The sequence below is a fragment of the Crocodylus porosus genome, unplaced genomic scaffold (assembly GCF_001723895.1).
Source record: "Crocodylus porosus isolate Cpor-Errol unplaced genomic scaffold, CroPor_comp1, whole genome shotgun sequence".
Lineage (NCBI taxonomy): Eukaryota > Metazoa > Chordata > Crocodylia > Crocodylidae > Crocodylus > Crocodylus porosus.
The window spans coordinates 2,190,013-2,213,088 of record NW_017728919.1 but is presented as its reverse complement, the minus strand read 5'-3'; the positions used below and the strand labels follow the sequence as shown (position 1 = coordinate 2,213,088).

Here is a 23,076-nt window from a genome sequence, read left to right as displayed (position 1 = left end):
TGCAAATACGTGAGGTTTTTTGATTTGTGATGTTGAGAGACGTCATGAGAACAGGCTTGTCAGATTTTCCTTGTTTTTTGTCCAAGTCAGGAGCACTAAAAAGCACCCACCATTTTTGTGGCATTTCATTTTATGGCTGAAACAAGAGGTTTAGAGCTGCATACCCAGACTGCGAGTTAAATCAAGGCACCCAGAGAGGTACTCAGAAAGGTACGTTCAAGAGTTAGGCTACCATACCAAACTGCATTGGCTCATCACAAATTTTCCATGCTTAATGCTGAATGCCTTTCACTTCTCAGCTATTGTTGTTTGAGTGGATACCACACATTACTACAACTACACATGTATGCAGAAGTACCACCTCCATTTTTTAGCTAAGCATTAAGAAGCCTGTCTTCTCTCCAGCCAGTGAGTTGCATGCTGGTGGTTCCTGCAGGCCTGATGCACAGGGTATCTATACCCCTGAGCTGGGGAGCAAGACCACCAACCTGCTCTCCTCCTACTCGCACTCCCCTGTCTACACCACACACACCTGACAGACTCCCATCATCTCACTGTGCCACCCCTTGCATGGCTGCACCTTCATTTTAAATCAAGAGGAAAAGTTTTGGTAGGAATGTTTGAGAATCAAAGCTTTATTCTCACTTGCTTTCTTGGAATCTGCTCTCTCACTGGCCCAACAACTTAAGCTACTTACTGCAGTGCTTTCAAATACTAAAAGCTAAACAAAACGATTCTCTACTGTACAGGAAATCAATGCATTTCCTTCCTGATTATGATCTTGCATCTCAGCTTCGAGCGCTTGGCTCACGAAACAATGAGTCCGGCAATTCTACATTCTGCAACTCACCATTCTCTTTGCAGACATCCTCCGAGGAGCCGAGTCACTGGAGCACATGAACCATGAGAAAAGCCAGCTGCCCCATGGCAAGGCCTGTTTCTGCATCACCCCAGTTCTACCAGATTTTGACAATGGACACGTCTGCAAGGATATGAGGCCCTGACAAGCACCTCCAAGCCTCGGCGTAGAGCTAAACATGGGCCCTGCATTGTTTTGTTCCTCAGTTAAGCTTCTGCCCTCAGTTTTCAGGACAGAATGGTTCCTTCACGGGCTACAGGAGGTATCAAGTGCTTAATCCCTTTGAATGAACCTGAACATTTCATGGTTCTCCTATAAAGGCACAAGTGTGCCCAGGGGCTGGAAGAGCACTCATGGTTCATATTCATATGCTTGGGTTTGCTAGCCAGCAGCTTGCCAAGAAACACTGGTGAAGCAGTGCAGCAATTTGCTCCCAGGGTCACTGAACAACAGAAATAAGGTATGGGCTATAAAAATTCTCAGCAAGCAAACTGCACAGTCATCTGCTGCCACATAGGAGCAACAGGACTCCCAGTATCTGGTGGGTAACGCTTCTACATTCAGCATCTTTGCCTCTGAAAAGTCACTACCAGTAAACTAGTGTGAAGGTACCAGAGCTGCATACACCACCACCTGCTGCTGCTGAACAGGAAAGGACTTGAGGAGATACAGGCATCTGCTTTCACACCACTTGCAGAATCCAGCCAGGAACAGACAATACATCGACATCCTACCTGCAGGCAAAAACCAAGCGCGGCACTTTTAATCAAGGTGCTTCTTACCCATGTATCGCCCTCCAGGTTTAATGACTATTGCACTTCGGCTGCGAGTTTCCTCCTCAGCTTGTGCCATGCTCTCCTTTGCCTTCTGATAGGAGTCATCAGTAGCGCACACAGTGATTTTATCCTGTATGCTTCCAAGACAGTCCAGCTGGATATTCCCACTGCTGCAAAAGAAGTGTGATACCAGATGCTATCAAGACTGAAAACAGACACACTTTTGTCGTCTTGTATGTGGTATTGAGTACCTGAAGCAGTTGTGCAGATACAAAGTCTTTTGTCCAGTAAATAAACTGATATATCCCATAGAACTACATTAACACCAGCAGATTCTCCGCACATGCAGAGAAGTTTGACAATGCGAGATGCTGAGTGTGCGTTTCCCTCAGCCAGTTGATAAAGAAATAAATTGCACTCACATGGCTCCACTACCCACCTGAGCAGCTCAGAATACCTAACGAACAGCACAGCTAATATTCCTAGAAGATATTAACTCCATTCGCTGTGCTGAAAGTGAGGTTTAGAGAGGTTCAGTGACCTAAGCGTGCTCTCTCAGAAAGCCTGCAGCAGATCTGGGAACTAGCCCAGCTTTCTGAGCACCATGTCCCAAGTGCCCTACCCATGAGACCATCCTTCTGCACTTGGCATTTCAGCAAAATACATTCAAGGGCAAACTTGCTTCTCTAGGAGCTAATGAGCAAAAGCTGAGTTACTGGTGTAGCTGAGGGGAGTGCCACTGCCACTATCTCGAAGGTTTTTAAGGCCCGGCTCAAAGCCCCGGCTGGGATGATGTAGCTGGGGCTGGTCCTGCTTTGAGCAGAGGGTTGGACTAGATGCAACTTCCTGAGGTCCCTTCAACCCTCATTTTCTATGATTCTCTTTGTTTGCAAGTGCTTAAATTCTTTCCAGCTACTTTTTCCTATCACTTGGCAATACCAATAGAAGTCTCTCTCTCTAGCATTTTAATGCTACAAATCTGGTGGGAAGCAACAGGGAGGGAAGAGGATGCTGTATCCCAGATGTTTAGAGATACTTGGCTCTTGCAATCAACATAAGAGTGGTCTCTTGGTCAGACTTGCTATTTACTCATTGCTCAGTGCCTAGCCCCATTTCCAAGATGTCTGTCTGCAAAGGTTTGTTCCCAACTGTGCATCTACCTGTCCTGAAGGCAGAGCCCTCCTTCATCTACATTGCTCATGGGGCAGGGGCATGTTATTACTCCTCTCAGCCTTTTTAAACTGCTTTTAGTCTGGGTGTGCCTCCAAAAGGGGATGGGGCTGGCTCTGGTCAAGTGTTCTTGCAGAGAATTTCAACAGATGGGCCCCAGACACAAGACATCTCAACAGCAGGCTGTTGCCCATAGCAGCCACCAGGATTTTTACAGCTGACTTCAGCAGAGCAGAGACAGGGCAGCCCTGGGAGGTCCTGTAAATTCCACCTGAAAGTTTCTGGTGAAACTGTTTAAACCAAATTGTACGGCTGCCCATCCTTGCAGCAGAACTGCGAGAGTGATATGGCTTGAGGGTTCATGCAGGGAGGATCACAGGCAGTGGCTTCCGAAACAAAGTTGGGGGCAGCTATAAGGATTATTCAGTGGGCACGTATCAGTCTTTGGGACTACCGATTCATGTCAAGCGGGATCAGGAACAGCTGGCTTTGTCTAAAGCTCCTGCACTGCTGCCGCTGGCTTGCTGCGATGGGAGCAAAACAGAAGAATTAACCTGACTAATGATCACCAGCATTGTAGCAGCCATGTTTTCTAAACCTTCCCCAAGGAGAGCTGGTCAGTGTGGTGGTTAAAACACAGCCAGCCAGCCTGTGCTAGCACCTCCACTGACGCTGCGGCTGGAACAGCAGTGACTGCAGAAAGCTTCAAGGAAAGGAGTCCATGGACACAGGCTGCAGAGCAACAAAAAAGCTTCCAGGATATGAAGTTGGATATGACCTAAACATACAAACCATGACAGCCAGAGAAACGATGTTGGGTGGCAGAGAAGTTCTTCTGTGGATGTTTCCTCATACACCCACTTGATTTCCCTCAGTAAAAGCCTCTTTGAAAAAGGCAAATATCATTTAGGGCATACTTACACTTCCCCTTAGTCCTCATAGGAGTAAAGACTTCATTTTAATGACAGGCTTGTGGGCAGGACAAGGTAAAAGGAGACAGATCCTCCTCACCTGGGGTAGTACTCACCTGGATACATACTGCTGGATACAGTCGAAGCTCCCCTGGGGGCTGTCCTTGCCAATATTTGAAAGGTAAAACGTAAACGATCGCACTTCTGTTAGGCAGTCAGGCCTGGGAATCGTGATGTGCTGTTTGGAAAAAAAAGTACTAGTTAGCTGGATTGTGCATGGCCACACACTTCTTTCATTAGCCACTCTGCAAGCCACTAAGCAAGAACAAACCCTGGGAATTGCTGCAGAGGAAGGCAGAACCATTCCAACCAAGAGGAGCATTTGGCAGCATCTTCAGTTGGCAGCTGTTGCTTCTCTGAATTCCCTTTTCCAACTACCTATTTTCTTCAGCTCTGCAGTACTAGGAAAAGATTAAGTCTTGCCTTGATCACAAGAGGCTTAGGAACACACACACATGTATATATACATATATATACATACACACACACACACACACACACACACATACATATATATATGCCTGTTTGCTACACATACAGTAGGGTTTAGTGCTAAGGACAAAAGCATATTGAAATTTGCTAGTAAATGAAATCTAAGGTAGCAGTTGGCTCTTTAAATTCTGGTTTACCACAGCAAGCAGCAATATAAACACGTTTAAGGAAGGTATTTCGAGAGAGACACTTCCTGAAGATCCTACCTTGTCAGCACATCTGCACTAGAAAATGTTGCCAACACAGCTGCGTTGGTAAAAGCCCCAACGCAGCAGCAATTCTGAATCAATGTCACCGCATCAAATACTTCAATAGGGTACGCCAGACAGCATTTTGCTTGGTGCTAGCCCTTACGCCTGGCAGAATGGTGTCTGAACTAGAAGCAGGAGGGCCCGCAGATGCTGAACAGAGTGGCATGTGTGAACCCCTGCCCCTCTCGGGAGGCTGCACCCTGGGCACTGCCATTCAGCTCATTAGGTCCTGCTTTTTGGAGAGTGCATAAGCTCCCTGAACCTCGCTGCTGAAACTGGGCTTCTGAGCAGCCAAGACTGCAAGACACACAGGGTGGGAAGGGAAACCAGGGGGACATGGCTCTGTTATCAGTGACGAGGGCACTCCCTGAGGGGACAGTCCTGCTTTTAGGACCATTTGTGCACTTTGTTAGACAGTTACTGGCTAAAAAGCAGAAGTAACCCCAAGAGCAAGAAATGGGAAGGTCTGCCAAGCCCGAGCATGCAAAAAAGAGCCAGGACTTTTGCTTTCCTTCCTGTTCAGGGAGCTTTAGGCTTTGGTTGTATTTAAACACTTTGCATCTGTGGAAGACTAGAGGCATTTAAGGGAAAAAAAGTCCCTTTATTTTAGGAGCTGGGACTCGAGCAAAATTAAGTATACGTAAAAAGTGCCCAAAAAATTCAACTGCAAGCCCAAGTGGCCTGGCCCTTGAGAGAGATCCTCACTTTAAACAACACTGCCCACTTCTCAGAGGACAGAGAAAACCAGGAAGACTGAACAAACACATGCAAAGCCACATGCCCACAGAAGTGAAAGACAGACAAAGGAAACGGGAGTGAGGAGAGACAACAGGTCAAAAAGAAAGCTGCACCTGTGCCAGAGGGCAACAAGGCAATGCCCACCTGCCCATCACAAGTGGAGGGGAAAGTAGTGCTGGTCAGGTGCCCACCCACACGCTCCCTCCTGCTCAAAGCAGGCGTGCTAGTATCCCCTGTACATTGAATTGAAAGCATTCAGGCCAAGTTTCTTTAAAAGTCGTGAGCCAGCACCAGACATGGTGCAATGCAAGTCACTGGGCATCATGACTGTTCTCTTTTAAGAGGTTATAATTCCCTAACGAGATTTCAGAGCTCACATTGGAGCGTGACCCTGCTGCTATATGAAATATTTAATCGCACATTAAGCATGCTTTGCAGACAGCTGTATGCACATCTCCAGTACCAGCCTCTTTCTATTCATTTCCTCACTGGTAAGAGTCATAGGTTAGTCCCACTTTCCTAGCACATTCATTTTTAAATAAAAAAACCTGCTGCTTGGCCCTTTCTTGTGGCTGTTCAGGACCCAACATGGAGTGGGTCTCTGGGCCCTCCCCCCAGGTATGAGTGCTGGAACAGAGAGGGAAGCCACAGAGGAATGAATGGACTCTCCATCCTTGGAGGTTTTGAAGACCTGGCTTGACAAAGCCTTGGCTGGGGTGATCTAGTTGGGGCTGGTCCTGCTTGGAGTAGGGGGTTGGACTAGATGTGACCTTCTGAGCGCCCTTTCAGCCCCCATTTCCTCCGATTCTTTGAATAAGTATGGCTGTCAAAGTGAGCTACTGTTCCAGCCTGTATCACCACACGTGCACACAACGCATACATTTTACATCTATCCTGTGCCCAACTGACAGCTATTTATGGCACATAGTGCTCTATTTGATAATGGCTCGAAGACTTTCCTGGTAGAAGAGGCCAAAAGAAAGGAACTCTGAAGTGTTCCAACTGCCCAGGAACGTAATTAGAAGTAAGGCACGATATGCACAAAAGTTAATTTTCAGAACAGGCAGGAAATGCTTTAGGAAGCAGGGTTTGACCACGTAAGTGCAGCATTCTCCATTCATTCCTCCCCAAGCATGGGTAAATGCATCTGTCCCTCATTCCTAAAACTCGGTTTCCTCATTTCACAATAGCAGGTAAACTGGAAACTCGACTTCACACACAGAAAACAGCTGAGCTACCAGGTCAGAGAGTTGGCAATTGGCTTCAAATGCACTGGTTCTCGTGTGGATGTGTTCCAACTATCAGTAGGAAGACACAGATCAACTCTTGCACATCAGCGGCTGTACTGGGAGCCTTGGCCTTCTAGCTCGTTTCCATTTGCCCGTCTGTAAAACAGGTTTAATTCTGACCTATTCTACAAATGAGCTGAGGATATTTAAAGATGCAAACTGCAAACAAAGGGCTCAGGATTAGTCCTTTCTACAGTTTGTTTCCTCTTTCTATATGACTAACTCAATGCTAGGTGAATGGGTGAACAAGCATCTTCACAGAAAAGACGTATCAAATCACTCTGTCCAAGCAGAATTGCTCCTTATATAACACATTTCCTAGTGTTTTGTCCAATATGCTAGTACCAGAACACAAATTAAACGACCTAATGCAATTTCTTACACTAGACTCCTAGAGTGCTGGGTTTGGGCACTTTTGTAGAATCTCGGTGACCGTTACAAAGCTGGCTTCCTCAAGGGACACACTGAGACAGAAGTGACAAAGTCTGCAATTAATAGCGATGTTAAGATCTGCCTCTTTCAGTACTGAAAAGCAACCTAGGCAAATCAACAGCATCTAGGAATTATTTTTAGATAAGGCAGAAGGCCTCTGACCACCCAGTGGTACGGGCTTTAATGCAGCCCCCTTGCTGGTGTCCCGTAAGTGCTATGCCACATAACCACTGATGCTCAAAAATAGCCCATTCACAGATGTGACTTTTGTTCTCTATTATAAGCAATCGTTCGAAACACACTACATAGATGAACGGGAGTTTCAGCTTCAAGAAGTGGGGAAACAATGGCACGTTTCCAGTGAAACTTCTGCTTACGCTTTTGTCAGATATGACGCTTTGATGCAACTTAAGGAAACTTCAGGTTTTAAATAATCTAAACTAGTTTCTTAACCCTGTTTCTCTACCCTGGCTGGTCTTCCTCATTAGCACCTGCAAATCTGACCCAGCCGTACGCCTTCCTGAAACAGAAAGGGCTCGAGCCATTCTGGTTCACTTCGGCCTGCATCACCTGCTCCATTTCAAAAGCTAAACTATTGAAATATTTGAATATTAACTGTCAACCCATGTATTACTATGGACATGCTGACAAAGTCAGCCACAAGACGGTGACGTGACTCCTTGCTGGGAAAATCGGTCACAAAATGGTGCTTGTTAGGCAGGGCACATCCCACAAACCAGGATCATGTATAGTTTGTGATGAAAAGAAATCAGGCCTCTCAAAGCTTTTGACTCTAAATGTAACCCTGAAGAGGGATCCTATGTGGAAGATCGTGCCTTCTGGGGTGTTAACCTAGCAGCAGTCACATTTTAGGGTAAAAAGTTGGACAGTCTCCTTTGCATTACCCAGCCAGTGGAGAGCTGCTGACTGTCAACCTGAACTCAGTTTCTGATGTCTGGTGATGTCTCCTAACATTAGGAATTTTAAATAAGCAGTCATGAAGATGAAAGGTATTTTCAGGCAATTAATGAAGAGCTGGAAGATAGGCAGCCATATGTACCTCGGACCAAAACTAACATTACAGGTTAATGAAGGAGAATGTGTACACAACGCTTTTTCAAATGGGCAATGCAGATTCAGCTGTTATGGAGAGCATTTCTGAAGGGATAACACCATGGGAAGAAAGCAGGCATTTTAAACCTATTTTTCACCCCTCTCTTCTACCCCCAGATATTCCAAATAACCCAAAGATTTTTCCTGTTTGCAGGAGGGGTCCATGCAAGGAAAAACAACACCACACGTGCCTTTTCAAACCATGCACTGCTAGACACTTCTTTAACTGGGACTACTCTTTGAATACGATCCCAGATGCAGAACTTTCTGACCCTCCAAAGTGACATCAAAATCATTTCCATAGCAACGTGCATTGCAAGGTGACAAAAGGCAGCAAGCGAGGGGATTAAGGTAGAGTGGAAAAAACAAGCAAGTCCATTCCAAAAATAAACAGTGGATCAACAAAAGGAGTCCAGCCTGATCATTTGGATTTGGGAGCTCCTGAAATGATTGAACTTAGCTCTTATCTGTTCCATTTACATTCGAGGACACTCACCAGAAAGTGTTTAAAGCCAAGCTGCTAATTCCTTAAAGCAAGGCTCTATCTTGACACATATACTACACTTAAAAGCAGATGGTTACACAGCTGCCAGTGTCTTGTCCTACTCCGTAAAAATAATAAAAAGGACAAAGAGCTCTTTCTATCTGCCCCAATTGAAACTGGTTTTCACTCCCTTCAAAGATCTACCTTTGGCCTTTACTTGGCAGTGCAATTAATTAAACAGCTGACAACAAGGCAAGCAGAGGTCAGCTCTGTCCTGCCAACAGCCCCTCTTTCCACCCACAATGCCTTGGCGCACTTTATACTGTGCAGGTCTCAATGTTTCACTCTTTAAATGGCAATGTCAGATATAATCACACTGCTTAACTCCCTTTTCATTCAACCCAGACTATAATTACATATGACTGACAGCTCTTTCCATTTGAAAGCCCTTCTTGGGAAGCACTGAGTTATGGGATGAAAATAATAAAACACTGTTTTCTTAAAATATGTTCTAATTACCCACATTGTTTCAAAAAGGGTTTTTTGTTCCATGCAGCCCCTACACACCCTTGGTTCAAGAATGCTGGCCCTGGGTTGAGAGCAGCATCACATGAACCTCAACCTCCCTAAGTACAGGGATGCACTAGCTCAGAGCTGTTTTCAAGTCACCAAGATGAATTTTGTCACTGTTAAACCTGCTTCCATGAAGACGAAGATCAAGAGAGGGAACCAAAAGGGAAATTTCTTCTAACACTCACTTTTACATAGATTTAGTGGCAGCTACACAGAGATCCTTAAAAGCCAAACTGAGAGGGGGCAAGGGAAGGTGGTGTCCCTGCTGAAAGGGGTGGTTAGTCCCAGCTATCAAGGTTACCTGATGCTTCATTTCAAAGCCCTGCTTTCAGCTGCTTAGACCTCCATCGAGCTTTGTTTCAGCTGACTTTGTCTGCCAGGTGTCTTGGGCTGAATTTGTTTATAGTGAAGTTCTGCCAAAAACCAAAGAGAGACGGAGCATTGCTCTGTCCCACTCATTTCCCAGAACCAAAACGTGCTTGCATTTTGCCTTTTAAATTGATGACAACTTGTGTTAGTCTTCCTTGCTTTACTGGACTGCAGAGTTGGCAGGATTGAGATATTACAGGTCTCTGAAGGGTTGGCAGACAGGAGGAGGAGAAGCAAGGAGACCTTTTGTAAAGACATATATATCATTCAGGCATTAGTTATGGTTAGGGTGGGTCTGTATGACCTGAGCAGGGAGCAGGAGGAAGGGAGCTCTGTGGGTGCCACCTGCTGAATCAGGAGCAGCAGCACCTTGTTCATGCAGCCCTGCCTCTGCCTTAATTAGCTCTGCTGGGAAGGCCAGGTAATTATGCAAGGCACTGCCTTGCTCTGTGCAGACCTAACTCTTGGCATGTTTACTCTGCAACCACAGAAGGGCCAGAAACATAGGATTTACTGCAGACAGTGCAGCAAAACCCCACCTCTTTGGCATGGGTTTGAGCCCATAGCAAACTGCAGAGCCACAGAACTGCAGAGCACAGGGGCCAGGAACAGCTGAACATAATTCTCATTTCATTTTTAACGAGATAACAGGTCTCTAGGCAGAAACACTTCCCTTTCAGAGGAAAGCCAGTTTTGTTCTGTTCTACTTTACTGCCAGTACAGGGTGGTCTGGGTAAGAAACCCTGCTCATTAAGCTACTGCCTGGAGACTGCTGCAAATAACTAGAAACCAGAGTACAAATCCAGTCCACCTCTACTAGAAACTGCTCTTCTGGAGAAGGGGCTCATCTAGTCCATTCCTCAAAGAGTGGCTTCAGAATAAAGCACAAAAATCCTGCAGACAACTTGTTCTGGACTAAGCTGTCCCCAGGTGGAAAGTTTTCCTCCTGAAACTCAATTGTTAGGTGTGGATTATTCTCTGTCAAACTCAGCATTTGGTCCAACCACTTACTTTGATCTCTAAACATGGGCTCAGCAGGAGGTATTTCAGCTTGAAAAAATGTTGATTTTTTTTAACCAAGTTGTGCCCTCACTTGAACAACCACAATAAAGACAATGGGATCACATACACCTAAATGAAGTTTGCTCTGTAGAAAGCACGCAACTTGTTTCATACACCAGTGCTACTGAAAGCTGAGTAAACTTGAACTGGAGCCACTGTACATTCCCTTACTGTATCTTGATGTCAGACTAGAAATTACTTTTTAAAAGGGAATTATTTAAACCAGAAACAAAGGTAAGGAGTTAAGGCAGCTAACTCATTTAAGAAATCTCATTCCCATGCATCTCACCACTTCCAGAAGGCTGAATTTTGAGGCAAGCAATAGTTCATAGCAAAGAAGTGCGTCAAGGATCAGGCAGGAGGTTTAAAGCTGAATTCTTCTTTTTGCAGTTAAAGCCGCAAAGTTAAACACATACCTTTTCATATTTAAAGATTTACAAATGGCAGTTGCAAAATGGATTGGAAGCACCGAGTTACTTTAATAGAGATAACAGCAATTAATCCTCTATGCTGTCAGTAACCGGGAAGACAGTTTAATGCTTCTATAAATATCTTAGATGAATGTAGCATTAAGAACAGAACTTATAAAGGAACCAAGACCCCCGAATAGAAGAACTTGGTGGTATACTTGGGGTTGGGACAAAAGAATAATTTACAGCGAACTGGAAGGGGCAGAGACTTACTGTACTAACCCACTGTCTGAAAGCACTTGCTCCGAGGTGAATGCGCAAGCTAACCCAAGACAGCTTACACCTCAGTGAAATGGGTCTAAAGCTGCCTCACTTCAGCTTTTATTTACCGCAGGGTAAGCGCGTTCAGACAGCTACCGTGGAGCAGTCCAGGTGCAGCAAGTCTAACTCCCTGCTCCGTGTTCATTTGTCCATGCCTGACGGGAATACGTCGAACCAAAACTCTTGGACACTTCAGTCAATCTACCAGCATTGTCCATGTTATTTTGAACATTAATTATTCTTCACACCAGGGCATAGACAAGTCCAATCAACTGAATCTCAGTTTTCTGTAACTTCTGCTTCCCAGGATTGAGTATTGTGGCACTCAGCACATTAACTGCACTGAAAACAGTGAATCTGAACCAGACATCTCCTGGTTGTCCTTGCAATCTGCATTGACATCTTGAAAACTGCCTTCGATCCTGCCTTGGTGCTTGACTAGATGATATATAGGTCCCAGCCAACCCCTTTTTTTTGCAGGATCCTAAGGAACACTGCACACTCTTAACACATACCAGTGTCAATTTAGTTTTTTGGTTTTCCTACTCCTCTTGGAAACAAGGCCATATACACAGTAGTTAGCAATCCCACTGATAGCAATATTTTCCCTGGACCAAGTTCAGAATGGTGATTTTTTCAATGCTTTCAAGGAGCCAGATCATCCATTAAAGGTAGAATCTGATCCATGCACAGTGGACAAGCTCACCGAGGTTAACTGTCCCAAACTGTACATATATTTACACCCATTGGAAAGCCTTCTAAAGAAACCAATATAAAAAAAACCCAAACAGAACTTACCCCTTGGCTCCCTTGGAACTGAATTGATGGTTTCAAGGCCACGGCATTCTACAAAACAAGGAAAAACAGCATTAGACACCACCATAGTATGCACTACAAATAATTCAATACGAGTCAAAGAAAATATGCTTTTAAAGGGAAGAACTGCATAATTCATAGTACTGTAGTTGATTTTAAATAGAAAATTGTAGAAGGCATCTGCCCTTACAAGAAGGGGAAATGCACACACAATCAGACCACTAGTTTCTCGTGCCTTCAATAGTGGTCAATAGCAAAAAAGTAATAGTCCAAGTTCTTCATCCATGCTACAGAGGGAGACGAAAGAAAAAACAAAACGCACACAATCCCAGCCAGCCAACTTCAACAAACCACACAAGGAATTCCTTCCTGATCCTTGCGCTCATTAACTTATACCCTGAAGCATGTCAGAGAGACGCAAAATCTTGTGGTTTACATTTGCAGTGGTTATGTACTTATTAGTTAAAAGAAATTAGGAGGTGTTAAAGGGAAAAACTTATCAAAGCATTTCTACAACTTGAAATATGAACAAATGACTTTCACCCGTGTGCAATCAGCATTTCAAAACTGCCAGCAGAGTTACATTATTTGAAGGCCTGCTCTCTGCTTGTCCTCTCATAACATTTCATAGAATAGCACGATGAAGCAAGCTGTTGCTCACAAAAGCTTATCCATTTAATCCAGTTAGTCTATAAGGTGCACCTCTACCCTTCCTTCCAGGTATCCAGGAGAGCTCAGCTGGCCACCCCCCTTCTGATAGAGGGTCTGTTATTCAAGAGAGTTGCTGTAGCTCTGGCAGCAGAAAAGCTCCTGCCTAGAGACCAACACTCACACCCAGGGCCCCACCTGCCTTACCTTTGCTGCTATAGTTAGGTGACAGCCACTTCCCTGGTACAGGTGTGGCCTCACTCTTTGAGCCGTACCGCTTTGCCAGGCTGCTAACACTATTCTGAACCAAGCAGGCAATTGCTCCAACTGTCCACTTTGAGATACAGATGCACATGGCAAATTTCTGGGCACCTTAACCTTCCTTCTGGAAGGAGAGGAATAAATAAGGAGCAATGAAAGTCACTAGATATCCTCATCAAGGTTTGTAAGAAGGTGCTGATATAGTTCAATTTGTATGAAGAGTGTATGTAATTCTGGACTGCATCTTCTCACTTCCCAAACCATACAAATTTGTCAGGCTCTTCATTAAAATAGCCCAGTAACCCAGTGCACACACGTTACAGGCAGGACAGAGTACATGGCTAGTAAAAGCAAGCTCTTTGGGTAAAAAAAAGACAGATCAAGTTTGCAAATATTTAAGATGTGTCTCTGCAAAATAAATGAGCTTCTCTTTTCATACGAGAGCAGTTTTCAGAGGGAACATCAAAAGGAAGGTGCTTTGGAGGAAGATGCACATACTAATGCAGGTCAGTGACTTTTCTGTACTAAGTGCACACAATAAGGAAAAGCTTCTTGTGCTGCTTGAACATGTCCTGATCTCCTGGCACCGCAGACAAGCCGATTCTTCATTAAGAAACCTCAAAAGAAAAGTGTGCGGGTGCAGCAGGTGCCAAGCAGTGAAACAGTTAAGAGCCCGGAAGTTCACGAGGCAGAGTTTTCCCAGTCAAATCTCGCAGGCCCCGTCCAATTGCTTTCAGGTCAGGAGTCTCAAGACTAAGCCATAACATGCCGATGTCAAACTCTTGCTAATAGAGGAAAAGGGTTTTTTTTTTTTTTTACCATCAACAAACTAGCTTCAAGCAAGTTGAAGCCTGCTGGATTTTCCGCTGCACATCCAATATATTTTAAGAGATTCAAATTACTTCCCAAACTGTTACCAAGCCACAGGAGTTTAGGGACAGCAAGTATGAGTGGTCTCAGAGTGGGAGCAGCACTTGCTTCTGCTTTGGTAGGGTACCATCTGCAGATAGGAAATAACCTCTATAATAAAACGACCAACAACATTTCTCTTTTCCTACCAAGATCACTAAATTCCTTGAGCGCCACGACACCACATACCACAGCACTCTGTTCATAGGCAGACGGGCCAGCTTTCGTTCATAGCGTCAGCATGTACTGTACAGCGTGTGTCCATAAACCCATATGAATGCAATTTAGAGGACAATGATTTTGAAGGCATTCAGAAGCATACTGTCTAAGTGTCTCTTGCATCTAATTTTAGATTGAAGAAGCTTCTGCAATTAAACCAGGAAGATTACTGAAGTGGAATAAAAAGGCAAAACGACGTACAGAAATACTGTTATGCAAAATATGACAAATTTGTAATCACGCAAGTCATTTTATAAAAATTCACCTAACAATCAACATTCACTTCCAAACCAGTGCAGCTGGAAGGACTATTTATGCAGGATTCAAGTGAGTGAGTCATCAGGTGAATTCACTTACAGACATCAGCTTGTCTTCTCCACTGGGGGCTTGGCCCCTCTTATACCCAGGTCACTTTTTCTTGTGATCTCCCACAGCTGTGCACCACACTCAACATACAACATCGCTGACCTCCGGGAAACTTCAGGGGTCCTGGCTGCTGCTGTACTATTTAAATGAACTATTTTGTCATAAGAGGGTGGGGGTGGCAGGGATCTGTAAGTAGAATAAACTTCTCTCTTGTGGTGAAAGAAAACTGGCTATTAGGAGTAACCTACCTGCCCATTCCTGCCCTCCCCATGCCCTGCAGGTAACGACTTCCCTAACTTAGATGAGGTCTACACAGGGACACTCTGAAAAATTAAGCCATGTTAACTAAAAGTGTGAGTTGGCTAAACCATGTGACATCCCCATGTCCACACACATTCAGTTTAAGCTGTCATAGCTGAGAGCTGAATTTGATTCCAGAAAAATCAGACAGACAATCTGAGGTTTCATATGATTTAACTACTTCAGGCAATTCAGAGGTTTCATATGATTTGGCTAATTCGCCTTGAATTCACAACTGTTAATTTGGATTAAACCCTGTACCACTTTGTGGGGGTTTCTTACTAATTCCCATTGCCATCTCCAAAACTTTGGCATCTTCTGAAAAGTCGTCCAGTTCTCCTCCCCCACTGATGCCAGAACAGTTGAACCTTGATGCTGAGTATGCTGGAAACCCCCATGCTACCCACTACTGGTGGAAAGGATGGTGCTCTTTCCTGTTTCTTCATTTCCTTCTCAAGAATTCAAAGTTGCACTCTCTGTCTTCAGAAAGACTGTCAGCAACAGTGCGTTTAGCAAGCCAGCTTTCCCACAGCACAGCTTTGAAGTGGTCGCGACATCTCGTACGAGTGAGAACTTCTTAGGGAACAGTTTTGCCCACATACTTAATGTTGAGACAAATTAAAGGCAGGGCTGGCAGAGGGCAAGTTGTCTAAACATTGTAAACCCTAATATAGTGCAACTAGGCTGAGCAGACAAGACACCTGCAGAGCCTGATCCATTTGAGCTGACATCCTACGCCTATGGTTTCCCCATGAGACAAAAATTAATTGGCAGAAACAAGCATCTAAAAGCTGACCTGAAAGATGGACTGACTAGAGAAAAGCCCACAGTACTTTGAGTAGTTGGGCTAGCGCTCCAGCGCCAGCCATCTCAAATTTAACAGATCTGCAGTCCCAAGCTACATGCAAGACCACGCAACAGAAGTGCCTCATTATCTGCTTTCCAGTCAGCACGCACATTAGTATCTCAGTGATCCCAAGATTTCTGGGAGGAGGCGATTCAAGCCCAAACCAAGTTCTAGTCCATCCTCAGTCCCAATGGGACGCAGATTAAATGCATGAAGCTCAGATAATTGAAGCTTGCTATGTACCATTCAGAAACTGCATCACTTGCTGCAGGGATCTCTCACCCATCCGGCTGGATGAGCAGCAGAGCCAGTGAGCAGGCTGGACAGGACCCATGAACTGGCCCCGTGTACCATGCAGGACTGGCCCTGTGCACTGCATGCAGCATGTGGGCTAGTGTGGGGCATGCGGGTCCAGTCCAAGCCCCACGGGCAGCACTGTGGGCCAGATAGAGCTCACGTGCCATATCTGACACCCCTGACTTACTGCTTTCCAAACACAGGAGAGCTGGCAAGACCTCACTACACATGCACGCATGTAAACGCCCTGCATGTACTACAGGTACTGCCTCCGTTCTGCTCCCTATTATTTCCACTGAGGCAGCTGAAGCCACAAGCTCTAATTATTTGTTTCAAAAGTCATAAAGGTTTCACAGCCACAGAACTGGATGAAGACAGGCACGTTGAGCCTCCTCTTATCTAATAGAAGGAGAAGAGAAAATAGCAGAGATGGTTTTGTGCTGCAACAGAACCGGATTGTTCTCTCTGTCCTGACACACACCTCCCGTGAAGTGCAGCCAAGAATGTGCCAGCAGAAAGCTTATAATTTCAGTAGATTTAGTCCTCCGAGATCTAGGCATCAGCACAGACAAGTATCACGCACCAACAGGGACCTGTATCGTGTTGCAACAAAAGCACATGCTTGAGCCTTGGTACATATAGCTTCCCAGCATGATTCTGAGAGACATGTCCAAGAAGCCCTATCGATGCACTTGCTTAGAATAAGAAAAGACATTCATCTATTCCAGTCAGGAAATAAGATCCTCCCGACCAAAACCAGCTCACAGGCTTCACACCTCTTCCAGTTCTTCCTAGCTTTGGAGCTGGCTAGTAAACTTGCAGAATTCAGTTTCCAGAATAGAGGTGAAGGTAATATGGAGCGACAAGGAATCCAATACAAAAGCTTTGCACTGAGGGGGCCAAACTGCAGACCAGAGATCAAATTTTGCAAACCAAGATGCTCTTAAATGTCTACATATTATGGCTGCAAACTCCCTATGGTTACCGATCTCATAAGCCTGGGTACAAAGATGCCTTGAGGTGTGAGCTGCCCATTCACCCGAAAAGACTATTAAATAAATACTGAGGCCTCATGATGGGTGCTAGATTGAACGTGAACGCGTGATCGCACAGCAAGCAGGACTGTGCGAACTGGTAACCACAGAGCAGAGAGAGCAGCGTAGGAAGAGCATCACAGACTGTTCCTTTCCCCAAGCACACCTACTTCAACAGCAGCTTCACTTCTCCGGTATCTGATGCGTGCATACCAGCAAAGCTACTGGTAACCAAGGCTGGCCTGCTGCCAAAGGTGGACCGTGCTCCCTATTTTATAGCCCGAAATCACTTTTTCTAAAGGCCATCCATAACAGCCCAAAGCCAAGCATGACCCCAAAGATGTCCCATGATGGTTTTAGAAGACCTGAGACCCCAAAGCAATTCAGTCCAGTGCCTTCAGGATATTTAGAGACTGTAGGCATTTACACTGCAGGCACATTTTCCAGTTTCTCTGTATGGCTTGAGGAGCTGGAAGCTCACGTAATTCCCCGACTCCTAGAGTTCGGCCTCTGAGAAACCAACTATTTTGAGCCAGCAGCACTGCATTTGGTTCTTTCCAGAAGCAGTCCGACGAGCCACCTCAAGAAACACAGATGAGGTGCATACAGAAGCAGGGTGCGAAGGCAAAAAAGGAAGTGCTAAAAGACGTTCCCAGCTCCTTTCTTACAGACCCAGTACTAGTGTCCTGGATGGGATGAGGTGGAGGGAAGCAGGGAAGGGAAGGAGCATTGTTTAAGGATGGCTACAAAACTGTTCTGACTGGATACCGAAGGAGTAAAACGTTTTAGTGCAGGTTGCTGGCCGGCACAGAATAAGCACAAGAGCAGATAACTAGAATACACACATGCTATATTTAGTACTTATACATGGTAGCTTAAAATAATTTTGTACATACAGAACAGCAAAGACGACAGGACAAAAAAAACCTGTTTAAGTTGCAGCTTTAGAAATGTGTTCCTTATATTTAAAGAAACAACTGTTCCGCTAGGCAGAAATCAAGGAAAGCTGGCATATTATGTTTTCAAAACCTGAACAAGTGTTTCCATGCAGAACCCGAAGGTGGATTTCACAGTCCATTTGGATTAACATTTCCGTAGCAAGCAGATCCATGTAATGGAAACAGGGAGAGAAGAAAAAAGATGTAGATATCTGTGAAATCCACAGGTCTTCAGTTACCGGACAACCATCCCTTCATTTTCCAGTAAAATAAAAGATATTTTAAAAGCGTTTCAAGAACCCATTGATTTCCCAGAAGTTCCACTGGAAGACAGTTATTTGCAGAACATGTTTGCCTGTACTTTATATTGGCACGTGCTCCAGTTTTAGGAACAAAACAAAAACTGGAAATTCAGGGCAAACTGCAGTAAATGAGAGCCTCTGCTTCGTGAGGTTGGGCTAAAGTTATTTTCAGAGACTCACACCTAAGCATTGATTTAACATTTGGTAGTAAGAAGAATTCCAATAAATGTCTTGAGAGGCTATAAATACCATGCAAAGCCCAAGATCAGCACTTCACCAGACGTAATTCCAGCTGTCATGCAAATCAGGTCATCTGCACTCCTAGTAGCACAAAATTATTCCAGCTCAGAAGCCAATTAGCGTGGAGCAAGGAAGCAGTTTAATCTTGAAATTCAAGTGACCTCGGCCCCTCCCACATCCTGGGTTCGCCGAAGTCCCCCCTTGAGCTTCATGCTATGTCCCATTTCTTTTCCTTTTGCCCACTACACGAGAGGTGAACTCTGTTCCCTCCCCACGTCACCACATGCTGCTGAAGAGCCTTTACTCAGACTAAGCTCAAAAAAGCATTAAATCAAAAAAAACCCCCAAAACAAGATAATGAATTTAGACCTCCATTCCCCAAAGGTGACTAGTAACTGGGAGCCTAGCTTGGGCAATCCTTTCCCACCTGTCACATGGCAGGTCCAATCACACTTTCTTTTACACACTCAAGAGCCCTAGTTACACTCCAGCATTTAGCAACACCACTCAATTCTTAGAAGGGAAGCGATGAGATCAAACAGCCTAATGAAAATGTGTAGCATGTTGCCCAAATCAGTTGCAGATCCTTATCCTCTCGTGTCTGGAGACTGGGATAAAACAGAGATGATATGCTGGGACATGAAAGGTCCTGAAAGCAACTTGCATATGCACATTTGATACCTGTTGAGTGAGCCAGGTAATAATTCTGTACTTAGAATATAGGTCAGGCTTCAACTTGCTTCATGCAGCAACGTGCAAGTTTTCTTCAGCCCTGAGCTGCGAACTATGCACCTTCCAGTCCAGGTCAGAAACCATTCCCTCCTTATGGAGCTCGTGGTTTTGTTTCAAGCAAGGCATCAAAAAGGATAAGTGATGCTAACAAAAGCTGGGGGGAAGAACAGGCTCGATGAGATCACACAACTGCTCAGCAAAGGCTTTTGCCCACTGTACCTGTGGGGACCCTCGCTGAAGTCTCGAGTAGAGCAACTTTATTATTTAATTTTCTATTTATACCTTTGTTTGCATGAAGTATCTCTCGCCATTCATACCAGAGAGTACAACTACACACGGTAAAAACAAAGCAAAAAATATCCAAAGTCTTGTTGCCAGGAATCACAAGAGAGCTAGAGCTCAGAGTCCCAAAGTTCATTAGAGATCTAGCAGCAAAGCACACAAATCCCCCTGGAAACACCTTTATGGAGCATGCCCCCAAGACCTTCCAATGGTGGGGAGAAAAAACCACACGCTCACCTGCAGTTGCTCTCTCAAAAGAGCTAGTGTAGGCAAGAGATGCCTATTGCACGGCGTTCCAAATATCCAATTGCAAATGGGCACCATCCCACAGACGCATGAAATGTGTCCGCTTGCTACCTGTTCCAAGTAGAGTTCCCATTCAACTGCTCTAGAAAACAAGACTTTTTTACCTTATAACTTTTGCATTCCTTTGAAGCTATTGCAAGAACATGCCCTTCCATGCATGAATAAAAGGATTTCTCACATAAGAAGTTCATTCGAAGCATTTCACAGGATTAACTGCATCTCCGCAGGTTGTTTTGAAGAGCACTTATGCATCTATTCACAGAGAAAAATCTAGGCCCAGGCTCAGAAAACTTTTCATGCAGTTTTTAATTCAGACCCTAGTTAGGGAGCCAGGAGGCCAGGTGCCAGCGTCCTCATTTCTTCAAGGAGCCTGGCTAAACACCATTCTCATGGTCCTAAAAAAGCTGCAAGCACCTACAAGTCAAGGCAATGATTTTAGCACCCAAAAGACAAATGCCATAGGAAAGAGTGCACGGTGCTGAGGATTTCCAGCAGTCTTCTTCCTCGAGCCCAAAGCTTTCAAAGGAAAGACCGGCTGAAGAACACAAGAGAGACACTGGTTGTGTTTCCCAACTCTCTGCCGGTCACTAGTATGTACCCTGCCAAAAGCACCAGCAGTTCTGGAGCCCGCATATGAACTGCATGTGGGACAGGACAATTGAGACAAGTGTTTGCGTAAGTTTTTCTGTTAACCACCCCCCCATCCAAATGGAGATACACTTCTTTCTTGCTTCCTCAAAATGAAAACACAGTAGTGAAACATTTGTTTGGGGGGAAAAACTAGGACTGGGAGTTTTACAAGGACAGCAACTGGGGATGCTTATTTTAAGGAAAGCAGGTTCCTAATCAGAACCAGACAGATTGATTTCTAGAGACTACAGCACTACAATGCAGTTCTTCAGGACAAATCCTGTTTTTTCTAAAGACCTGAATACACTAAAGCTTTCAACATTTATACCTGCCATAAAATGTAGGGGCTCAAGATGTGGCACTGCCCAACAGTGGACAAAAGACAGCCCCTACTGACCCCACAGAGCTTTTCTAGAGCACCTCTCTCCCCAGGATTACTCTACAGATTAAAACTTGGTGCCATTTTCCTTGCTCCTGAATTACAGCCTCAATTTCCCCTGTGCATGGCATACCTTCAGCAGCTGTTATCCAAGTTTCAGAAGCAACTTGATTTCTGATCCTTTTAGAGCCTGAACTGAAGCTTTTGTTCAAAATGTCACTGCAGTGGCAAAAGGCACTTACCCAGAGACATAAAACTTCCAAAATGGTGTCTTTGGATTGGAGACATTCAGTATTCACAGCTTTGGAAAAAGGAAAAAGAAAGGAAGTGTTCCAGGTCTGACAGCCCTGTGATATTTGACACGATCACAACACCAACTCACTTCGAGCTCCAGGAAAAGAATAAGTGATGTAGTAGCAAACACAGGGCAGAAGATGTAGGACTCTGTATTAAGCTGGTAGCTTAATGAAAAGATTTTGTATTATAAGCACAAAAACCATACCCTTGGCCCCTAAATGGACAACAGCCTGTACCACCAAACCACAAAGCAATTGAACTCCAGTCACGGGGCGATTGCCTCACAAAGAACATGAGAGCTGAGTTAGCAGGGAAGTCTCTTCCCATAATGGCCTGAATACCACAACTTCTTCTAATCCACATTAGAGAGGGGCTCAGTCCAGCAGCCTTCACAGCATGCATTTATATCAGCCAGGCACAGGGAATTCTGCGTTTCATTTTAAGTTCTCACCTGAGCGCAGTTTGGTTTTCCTTCCCCGTGACGTGCATTACAGGAAACCCAAGGTCATTTTAACTTCCCTGCTGCACGATTATTTTGAGCAGACGCAAACAAGATTTCTAGAACTTCCTTGCAAGAGGAACCAGGTACTCAGAAGTATTGCACTGACAGCAGAACGTGAAGTAGGAAGAAATCCTCATTTCTTGAAACTGGTTTTGAACTGCTCCCGAGTTTGAAAATATAATCTGCCAAAGTTTTGTTTTTTTTAAACAAAGCTACATCACCTCATTTCCTCCTCCTTGTGTATAAAGGCACTTACAGCGTTTGCTCTGTTTCCTTTTAGCTCAATAAAGTTTGAAATGTGAAGTCTGGCCGTACTTGGGGGGAGAGGAGAGGAGGAACGCTGACATATATCAAATGTATGCTTTCTTAGAAGAGACAGAGTGCTGACTTTTTACCAAGATGCCTTATCCATCCAAGGGCTCATTAGGCAACAGAATTCAGGTTTTATGGAAAAAGCTCACAGGAGAAAAAATTTAATTATTTCTCCCTTCCACTGACCATCTCTCAGTCTCTTGACTCTGATGTTATAATTTCACTATAATTGTGTTGGAAACTAACTAACAGAACATTATCAGAAGAACTTAATACCTTCTTGAAAGAAGTGGAATGCAAACCTCGAAATCAGTAGAGTCAATATCTGCATTTGACAGCTACCGTTTAAGATTGCAATTATTAATTGCAACAGCACAACATTCCTCCTCTAAACTGAACCAATGGCTTTCCAGCTTACATGGATCAGGCTGAACTCAATGTTTCACCTCAAAAGACTGAGAACTGAGCCTGCTGCCGACAGAAGACACGTTTCTGCCAAGTGTATACATGAAAAAAATAAATAAATCACTTGTGAAAACCAAGTTAAATTACCACTATTTTCTTCTCTGGGAAGTCTAGCCATAATTACAGGATCATTCATTATATCTTTATACAAGATTAAATCTTTTAATCTTTTTGAAAAGATTAAAAATGTCAATCAGAAGAGAGCCTGGATGAATCAACATGATCACTAAACATCCTGTGTGTGCAAGAAAAAAAAAAGAAAAAAAAAGAGTCAAGTCTGCGGAAAGTAGACGGCTATTTCAGATTCCTCCATCAAAGCCAAAAATGTCACAAGATTTTAAGTGCTTTGCACATTGCTGGGACAGCCCAACTATGACTTTTCCAAAATTTTTAACCAATTGTGGACAGACTATAATTCATATTAATCTCATTAAAAGCATCAAGACACCGGACTACTGCTACAACTAACCCATCAAGACAAGAGGGCATGGAAAGCAGCCTGGCAAGGCGCACAACTTTAAGCCAAGGAGGTAGCATGACTGCAGCCAAAGAGCGAGTCAAGGGGCCTGAAGCCTTGGGCAAGACATTTCAAAGCTGCACACAGAATGGAAAGCAACCAGGCAGCAAAGGCAGTCGAGTCCTTCAACAGGAAGCTTGGTTAGACCCAGTCTGCAGGAGAAAGCA

The 23,076-nt window shown here is 44.5% G+C and overlaps 1 protein-coding gene across 2 annotated transcripts in view; it reads right to left on the bottom strand.

Moving 5' to 3' along the window:
- ELL (elongation factor for RNA polymerase II) overlaps nt 1-23,076 on the bottom strand; it is a 61,138-nt gene that overhangs the window by 18,952 nt on the left and 19,110 nt on the right. For both annotated transcript variants that reach the window (XM_019538360.1, XM_019538361.1), the window contains exons 2-4: nt 12,109-12,156; nt 3,833-3,954; nt 1,642-1,805 (exon numbers count right to left, since the gene is read on the bottom strand). In XM_019538360.1, the coding sequence (XP_019393905.1) occupies nt 1,642-1,805; nt 3,833-3,954; nt 12,109-12,156 (334 nt within the window). The remainder of the gene's footprint in view (nt 1-1,641; nt 1,806-3,832; nt 3,955-12,108; nt 12,157-23,076) is intronic.